General features: G+C 42.5%; 1 protein-coding gene across 1 annotated transcript in view; it reads right to left on the reverse strand.

Moving 5' to 3' along the window:
* Window positions 1–4,734, reverse strand: part of LOC147447851 (Protein kinase superfamily protein) — a 29,082-nt gene extending 24,348 nt beyond the window's left edge. Inside the window, exon 1 of the mRNA XM_086523669.1 lies at window positions 4,302–4,734. Within this exon, the coding sequence (XP_086379795.1) occupies window positions 4,302–4,658 (357 nt within the window). The 5' untranslated portion in view covers window positions 4,659–4,734. The remainder of the gene's footprint in view (window positions 1–4,301) is intronic.
* Between the last annotated feature and the right edge of the window lie 5,100 nt (window positions 4,735–9,834).

The following is a 9,834-nucleotide window of genomic DNA, read 5'->3' on the forward strand; positions in this document are numbered from 1 at the left end:
ATGGTTTCAAGAATTTTCAGCCATGGAGATTCTTGAAGACGAAAGAAGCAGGACTCTAGACGAAGTTGAAGCAAGAAAGGACATTCAGAAGACTTTGTCTCGCTTTCGGTGCGGCCCAAAGAAGCAAGCGTTGCAGACCTTTATGAAGTTCAAATACCGCATGACCCACACAGCAGAGTGGGCCGGCGAAGAGTCCCTTCCAGGATTCCAAATGCATATCCTCCGGTTGCACACAGCATGATCATCGGAATTCCCATCAGAATCCATTAGCATCAGTTAGAGGAATTTTCCAGTGCATTTAGCCTATTTTCCTATTTATTGGTTATTTTCACTTATTATTTTTAAGTGACTTTCCAACAAAAGTAGGTAGGGCAATTTTGCTAAGTTAATATATAAGCAAACCCAAGTTAGCACTTTCTGGCAGAAGAGGAAGCAGGAGCACCTTGCTCAACAGGCAACTTCTCAGCAAGACCAACCCCCGCGACTACTCTGGCGTTTTCTCCACAGAATACCTAGCGTTTTTGCATCAGATCAGCCTTGGCGATTTGTGCACAGCAGATCAGCCCCGGCGTCATCACGACACAGCAGATCAGCCTAGCGTTTTTGCATTTGCAGAACCCCGGCGACAAAAGGACCAATTTCAGCCCCTGGCGTTTTTGGATTTCAGCAGCAAATTAAGACCGGCATTATTCACCTAAAGTGTAGCAGATTCAGCCCGTAAAGACCATCAGTTTTCAGCCCTAAGAAACCTCATTTTTCAGCCAAGAAAACGCAGCCAAAGCAGTCATTTTCAGCCACCGAAACAGTCCCAAAATTCAGCGATTAGAAGATCTCAGATTTCAGCCATCAAGTCGCCGTCGTCATCTTTGTCGTCGTCACCGGCATAGTCCAAATTGCATCAGTCCATTGCATTCGCATTGTACACCTTTGTGCAATCAAAGTAGACCACTCTCGCCGACGAGAGTGGGGCCTTCGGAGGAGGGTTTTACAACCTCTCGGGTGTCGTATCTCTTCTCTCTCCTTCTCTCAGTCTCATTCACTTGCACGCACAATATCCACCCACTTTGTTCGTGACCACAGCACTCTACAAGACGGAAAGCTCTCTCTTTCCCTAAGAACTAAAAGGAACCTTGAGCAGTAAAGATCACTAATCTTGAGAAAATACAACATTCATTCCGCTGCACCTAACAGTACAATGCGAATGCAATGGACTGATGCAATTTGGACTATGCCGATGACGACGATGGTGATGACTTTAGGGCTGATCTGGATCTTCTTGTATCTGCTGTCCACAAAGGGGCAAGGCTAAGAATCGGTGCTACTTTGGGGGCTGAATTGACTGCTTTACCTTGTTGACTTGTGGCTGGAATTGACTTTTCTTGTAGGGGCTGAAATGATGATAAAGAACGCTGATGTGTCTAGGGTACTGCTGCGTTTTTGAAGGAACTGCTGCCGGCTGAAAACGCTGAGTGTCTGCTGCATTTTCAATGGCTGAATCGCTGAGGATAAACGCTGGTTTCTATACAGTTTGAAGGCCTGAATCTTGCTGCGTTTTGATGCTAAAATCGATGAGGATCTGCAATTGTTGGCTAGCGTTAGGACTTTGGAGCTGCTGCCAGTGAAGGTAAAAAACGCCAGGGCAAGTGAGAACTTGGGATGGCGATGGCTGAACGCCAATGGATGGATATGCATGCGATGAGGAAAACGCCAATGGATGGAGTAGCCTCACCAAGGATGTTGGGGAGGGTCTTGCTGAGAGAGGGAGGGACACCTGTTGCTTCGGGAAGCCTGTTGTGCCTTTGCTCATCTGCCAATTTGTGCTAACTTGGGTTTGCTTATATATTAACTTACCCAATTTGCCCTACTGAGTACCCAACAAAAGTCACTTAATAAATAAGTGAAAAATGTTAAAAATAGGGGAAAATGGGATAAAGTCATCTGAAAAATCCCCAAACTGACTCTGATGGAATCTGATGGAAATGCATATGCTTATGCAGAGTGCAACCAAAGGATATGCATCTACACTGAGTGACTGGGCATGCACGGTCTACGAATAGACTCACAAAAGTGCCAGATCACTTCTAATCTAACTTGACTGGACTTGACGGAAACCCTGCTATGGTGTAGCTTGTCCACGGACACATAGGGTTGGGATGTGTCACGTGACATCAGCTCTCAAACTCTACGCCCAAATGCTCTACAAAGTGAGGGCTCAAGGGCTTGTTATAAACAGTACAAGGGTTGCCTAAAAGCAGAGCCCCAAAAGAACTCTCAAAAGCACGACCCCTAAAGCGTCTGCTCCCAAAAGCTAGCGCTAGAAACTTGCCAAAAGCTGCCAGCGTGATTTGCGAAAATCCGTATAGCCAGCCACATGGCACAGCCAATGCAATTCACGGAAATTCCTTACAGTCACTACCACGTCAACATCCGTACAATATGCTATGTCAGCATGTCAACGCGTTTTACGAAAACCCTCCTCAAAGTTCAAGCTTTGGGTTTTTAGTATTTTAGGCTCCACAGTGGGTGCTTTGAAGTTCGATCAAGTTCATTTCTTCAATTTCTCTTGTCCACTCGACCGTAACTCTTCCAGTTCGGCATGCCACATCATCACTTTGTGACATTCCCTCCTCTTGAAAGAATTGTAATCGCCCTCAATTACACTTGCAATATCAGCCGAAGGACAGAAACTTTCTTCAATTGACACTGACTCTATGTACTCATGCACCGGACTCCACCAATCCAGTACTTCTACAAAGACATCACTCAATGATCAATCACACTTCTGTCGAGGGTCTCAGATACAAATCCTCACCATTGTAACCAACATAAAGAAATATCGCCAAGCGCACCTATTTGAGGCCCGGCACTCTCCAAAGGAGAACTCCGCTTGGTGGAGTGCTCTATGTGACAACTTGTGAGACAACATAACTGACCGGTAGTAGTAGTAGTAGTAGGAGCCACTCTCTCTCTCTCTCTCTCTCTCTCTCTCTCTCTCTCTCTCTCTATATATATATATATATATATATATATATATATATATATATATATATATATATATATATATATATATATATACACACACACACACACACACACACATTATATATATATACATAAACCTAGATGAATCTAGGATAAGCCTAGATTCACCCTTAAAGGAAAGTGCAAGGTATAGGCCGCAAATCGTGGGCTACAGCTGACATGGCGGTCAACACAACAAGAGATAGCTTCTTGGCATCAGCTTGTTGAAGCAAATAATTTTTTGAGCCGATGCTTTTGATGCAGTGCTTTCAAGTGATCTTTGAGTTGCGTTTGTGAGAGGCCAAGGGCTATTGTAACGCTCAGATTGTGAGTGCATGGTCACACAATCACATACACTCTTGATTGATAAATAAAGAAATACCGCAAGGGCCGCTCGAATTGAGGGCCAAACTCTTTGGAACAAAACTCTACCGCTCTTGTGTTGTCTACAAAGTGCAAGTGTGCTCTTTTCAGTTTTGCTCAAGTCTTTAAATTGTAGTGTTATGATTTTCTGTGAGTCATCTGTTCAAAGGGTGATTGCAGTGGTATTAGAGATCAACACTTCTCTTGTTCTCACAAGAGGAGCGATCCCTCAACAAGATGGAAGCATCTATGATCCAAACAACAATGAAGGAGAACCTGATGCAACAAGAGGAGGTTTCGATAGCAAAAATTCATAAAGCAGATAATTATAAAGATAATTTTTGTAGAAAAAGAAGCATATATATATATGATAGCAGATGATGAAGGAAGAAGATCAGGACCACGGTTGACCGCTTTGGGATATGTTTGCCCAACGTAGAACACGTATTGACCAAGGGTTGACTATCACCGAACTGCACAGAGATGTGTGTGGAAGCATGGGAAATCATCCACAAGTTGTTTTTCTGGTTAAATAAAGTTGTTTTTGCTCTTAAGTGTGTGTCCTTTACAAACCTTATCAATTTGAAATCATCTAAATGTGACTGCACAAAAGAAGTGGATGTTGACTGCTAGCAGACAAAGCCACGCATAAGAGGGCTCAAGCTGCCAATCTGAGAAAGATCAGAACAACCTGGCAGTCACAAACTCTACGTAATGTTAACCCTCAATAGCAGACATGTAGGGAGCTCAGCCATGACACGGGTTGAGTCATTTGTTCCAGAGCCTGTGCTGGTCCCATATGTCAGAAAACTTCCTTCAAACAACAGATAAAGTGAAAGCTACAATATCCCACTTCCACTCTCTTTCTCAAATTATGCTAAAAAGAAAGAAGAAAATAAACAAAAACATATGTGTACCATGCCATTCTTCTCTGAAATGCCTCGAGGCGAGCTCACTCTGCTCAGATTTTGACATCTTTGGAAGATGTAGTTGAGTTTTGGAAGCAAATCTGTGACCTGTTGTGGGCTTGTGAAGGAGAGCATCTTTGCGGAGACCTCATGAAACTCATCAAAGTCTTGATTGGACCTGTGGAGGGTTGCAAGCCAGACATCGCCAAAGGGTCCCCTGCCAATCCTGTGCTTGAGATTCAGATCGTCCGGCTTGATCCACGAGTTGTACTGTGGAGCTTCCACTACTTCTGTCTTCTCTCCGCCAGCATCGCACATCTCATAGTCCTCCATTTCTCCGCTCTCTTTCTCAGTTTTGCCTTCCATTGTTTGTAGTAGGCTAGAAGTATTAAAACCGGCAAGTTTCCTTCAGTGTGGTAAGTTCGTTACGGAATGCATGAATTCAAATCTCTCTCTCACTCACACTCTCTCTCTCTCTCTCTCTCTCTCTCTCTCTCACACACACACACACAGTCAAACTACACCTCAATATGTTTTAACACAACCTTATGTCCGAGTCACACGCAGGCCAGCCTTCAAGTAGACAGTTTAGCGGGTGTTATCCCATTTCATCTCGACGAACAAGCCTTGAGTTCAAAACTAGTCAGATAGATATTTGAGATCTCTTGAGATTGCTCCTATGTCGTTAAAACCTTGAGCCTACTTTTAATCAAACATCGTTTTATGTGAATGTAAGTCTTCCAAATGACTAGCTCTAGTGAACATTGGGTTGCGATGGACAGCCTCTATCCCTCAATTGACAAGGAACATGACATGGCTATCACATGAGCTTTGAAAACTTTGTCCACTACCAAGAACAGAGAATAAAGACACTAATGCATGGTCTAGGCAGTTGCCTACATCTAAAGCTAGGGCAATAATTGATTTCAACATGAGTTCAACATAAGAGTTAATTGTTACTTCTACAATCACATAAAATATAATACATATGGGGTTTTTTATTTTAAATACCAAAATTTTTGATACCTAGGTATGCTTTTTGGCTTTCTAAAAGAAGCCTTAGAGATGAGTTGAGTTACGCATACTTTCAATTCAATGTTTTCATTGATAATTGAGACTTACCTTAAATGTTATTTTAGTTTTAAAATATTGAATGGATATCTTTATTTCACCTTTTATTCATATCCTTGACATGTTATTCATATCCTTGATATGTCTTGACTTTTCTTGCATTCTATTGTTTTAGAATGCCAAAGTGAAGCTTCACCTTGTATAATTCTAGTATATTCTACACACACACACACACACACACATATATATAGAGCGATCAACATTGTTCAAAAAAATCTTTTTTCCTAAGCGACCAAGTCTCCTGCATGTAAAGATGCAAATTGGAACTACTAATAGAAATTTTCAAACCTATACGATTTTGAACTACTTTCTCGTATGTTTTATCGATTTTTTTCTCTTACCATTGCTTGTAATTGGCTTACCTCAATTTTTAGTCGGCTCAAGGCTAAGTTGAGGCACACCTGCCCTGCACACTGGTGGCCAAGATTTCTCCTTGCAAAGAAGCAAACAGGATATACTAGCAAAAATTTTGAAATTTGGAGGATTTTTGAACTATTTTCTCACATATTTCATTGATTTTTCTTCCTTTTAACGTGGTATGTAACCAGCTGGTCTTGATTTTCAACCAGCTCAAGGCTAAGCTGAGGCAATCCTTTCCCAAACATTGATTCCAGCTAAACTCAATCTAATGATTTTATCACTTTCTTATTATTTTAAAAAGCCACTCTGACCCTTTCACTTGTTTTTTTAAGTGTTACATAATAAAAAAATTACAGGCATATTGTTTTTTAAATACCCTTTGAACGCACGTGATATAGAGGGTTTACATATAGTGGAACCACCCCCCCCCCCCCCTCCTCCCCCGCAAAGGACATAGCTAATAGTGCATCCACATCATGGGTTATTTGTTGCTGATTAAGAGGAATCTGACAAGATCCCCATCTTCCACTTTTGAAAATTGAAAGGAGCAAATATATATTGTGGTAAGTTGCTATTCTTGGAATAGCAAATTTGATTTTGGTTGTCATTGCATGTGTGGGAGGTGGAGCACCATGTGAGTGAGAGACTCCCCCCCCCCTCTCTCTCTCTCTCTCTCTCTCTCTCTCTCTCTCTCTCTCTCTCTCTCTCTCTCTCTCTCTCTCTCTGTCTCTCTCTCTGTGTGTGTGTGTGTGTGTGTGTGTGTGTGTGTGTGTGTGTGTGTGTGTGTGTGTGTGTGTGTGTGTGTGTGTGTGTGTGTGTGTGTTGGGTCTTTGCCCTCTACTTCTTTGTTAGTCAACGCTTGCTCACATGGGCACCTTGATGGAGACCCTATATAGGAAGCAAGGGGGGTACCTCTTTAGCACAGTGTAGTAGAGCGGGGGCGCGCAGGAGGGGGGGGGGGGGGGGTCAGATCTAGCCACTGCCTAGGAGTGTTGGATCCATTCCCAACATTTTTGGTGAGCACCTCTAGCATTTTTTAAATCAGCCCCAACGTTTTTGGTGGGCAGCACTTGCAGTGCATGAAGATCCTCTTACAGTGTAGTGTCTCCTCAGGGCAGCTTACACAGGCCTTTCTGATCATACAATGGCAGAGTTTCTCATTCCAGATCCAGATCTAGCGTGGAGGAGGTGCACCAAATCTATGCTCTCAGACACACACACACACACACACACAATGATGTGATCACTGATGGCACCACTGCACGTTGTCTTCTTTTCTCACAATTTTCAAATGCCCTTGCTTTTTTTAAAAGAGGATGTTCACACTAAAATGATTTAATGAAAAAATGATGTATGATGACTAATTAATTCCAACCTCTAAGCCACTTTTTTTTTTGTGAAACCTTATGTAACAGGACTAGACACTGCCTTGGTGAGAATGAATTGACACCGAAGGTAAGACCTTCTCGATGATCCAGGCTTAGAACTAATGCGTGAGTGTAGGACGAGTGCCCTTGTTAACCTTGTTGATGCATTTACTATGAGAATCTCCACGTATCAGGCACTACGCCTAGATGTATCAATAGTTCCTGGGATTACTCTTGTACGCCAAGTTTGGTTGAAGGGGGCGATTGTTGGGGTCAGTCGGCCAACTTTGTGTGAACATGGATGTAAAGCCCATTTATGGCTAAGAAAATCTAATCATAAACTCTCTTTCACTTTGTATAGTTTGTGCACGCTCATCTTATCCACTCGAGTGCCCACTGCACTCTATCATCTACTCTCTCATTCTCCATAGCCATGCATATACGCGACGTAGTAAGCTCAAGATGGTGGTTTTGGATTCTAGAGACTACCTACAATTCCTCTTAGACAAACTATGTGGGATACTCTTGAGGCATCCTCACAGAAGAACCTCCCAATTCTATAGAGCTTTCAACAGTTTTTGAACTACATGTTGCCTCAGTCTGTTCCTCCTCCTTGGGCACCAGAAAACACAAGGACTTCAAACTGAGAATTACTCAGCCCTTTATTTTGATCAAGGGAACTTTTAAAAATATGGTGTAACAATCGGATGTTTACCCTGTGCAACCGCCTCTGCCACCTCCTCTATTGCCACCTAGGTACAAGGGTGGAGCTCATATATGTACCTCTATTATCCACATGCAAAATTTGCACCGAATCAACCAAGAAACTTCAAGGATGGTGGATCTACTTTTTAGCACGAAGATAGAAAGAAATCCTTACAATTTTTGCAACAATTTGACAATGTCTAGACCCTAACATTGAAGAGTCAAAGCTCTCTCGATCCGATAGTTTTCCCAACGATAATGCTATGTAGCGGTTCATGTAGGTGGCATTGCAGGCGTTCTAGATTGGAGTCAAGGTGTCTAGCAGATCACAAGCCAGTTCTTATCCTCATTGCATCTCTGTTGCCTCCTTTGACATGGTATCAGAGCCCTAGGTGACACAACCACCTTGGATGCTCGGGTTTGGCTGATTTGGTGCCGTTTTGGACGATTGAGAGAGAAAAATCTTGCTTTTTTTTTTGGTTTTTCTCGAGTGTGAAGAAGATTTGGGTATGTGGAGGCCTTGGACCCTCGTCTATGACTTCCCCATCTTTACCCTTGATTAGCCCAACCTCTCTTCACCGAGGGGAACCCGATAGAGGTTACTAGATGTGTAGCATTGCTAGATTGTTTTGGTCTTCCTAGATAGAGTCATGTTGCCATGCCTTCTTGCAAGGGGATCAAGCATATAGTTGTTGGATACAGAAAGGAGGTATTTATTTCCAACCTTCTTCTTCAGAGAGAAGTATTTGGATAGCAGTAGGATCTTCTTCAACACTTCTAGACCATGAGTCCGGATGAAGTCTCTTTAGATACAGTTTTCATTTCATCATTCTATATCATGGTTGGTGTAGTTCTCTAGTTCTTCATCCTCGGATAGTTGATTTCTCAGTAGCCTTGGTTGTCCCATTCTTTGGACTTCCCGTAGTAGCTTGGAGATTCTGCATATGATATATGACTGAAGGTGTAGGTTTTGACTCTTTCCTTGAGGGTGGGGCACTTTAGAGTTGAAAAATAATCCAGAACTAGCAGTCTATGCATTGCCTCAGTATTGATGTAGTGTTCAGTAGCAGTATCTTCTACATATCCAGATGTGCGACTTGTGAGTCGGTTTAGTTCTTGTTAGAGCTGGATTTATTTTTAGTGAACAACTTTTACTTCACGAAAAACTTTTGGGTTTAGTGGTTGGATGATACTAAGGCGTCTTGTATTGTGCGACCTTGGAAATCTGTAGCAGATATCCTCATCCACAACACCCTCTCTTACAATTGCAAATTGCTCACTCCTGGTGCCTAGTCCATCTTCCTTTCCAGGAGCTAAGAGGGGGTGTTAAATTTTTGGCATCTCTCTAGATTCATCTAGTTGGGCCCAGTTTTTCCCAGGGATAGGTGTTAGGGAGTGAGGGTTGTTTTGTGGATGTGCTCGACAAGTGTGAGGTAGTTTTCTCATGTCGGGACATTATAGCCATGTTTAGCCTTAGCTTTTGGCTTGGTTCCATGGCCATATACGATCATGTAGGCCTAGGATATTTTATCCAAGCCTCTCCTTTTTTTTTCCTAAGCCCTATGGACCTTTGATGACCTCTCCCATTAAAATAATATTTTCCCCCTTTTATCAGGGTTGTGGAGGCTGAGGGTTGGGTCAAGAATCTTGTTGGAGAACCTATATAGGGAGCAAGGGAGGTACCTCTTCAACATATTGCACTACAGCCCAGGGGGGCACCCTTAGGGTGTTAGATTTTTGGCATCTCAAGTGAACTGCCCAATGTGAGCCCATTATTTATTTTTGCTTTTAGGTATTTATTTTACTTATTTGTCAAAGTCTAGGTAGGGCAATTTATTAAGGTTGATATATATGCAGTCCCTTTCCTCCATTGTATTACACACATTCAATTATTTATTTCCAAGGTTGATTGGTTCAAGAGACTCTCTCTCTCTCTCTCTCTCTCTCTCTCTCTCTCTCTCTCTCTCTCTCTCTCTCTC

This window comes from Adiantum capillus-veneris, chromosome 11, assembly GCF_014529385.1.
Source record: "Adiantum capillus-veneris isolate H3 chromosome 11, ASM1452938v2, whole genome shotgun sequence".
In the NCBI taxonomy this organism is placed as follows: Eukaryota; Viridiplantae; Streptophyta; class Polypodiopsida; order Polypodiales; family Pteridaceae; genus Adiantum; species Adiantum capillus-veneris.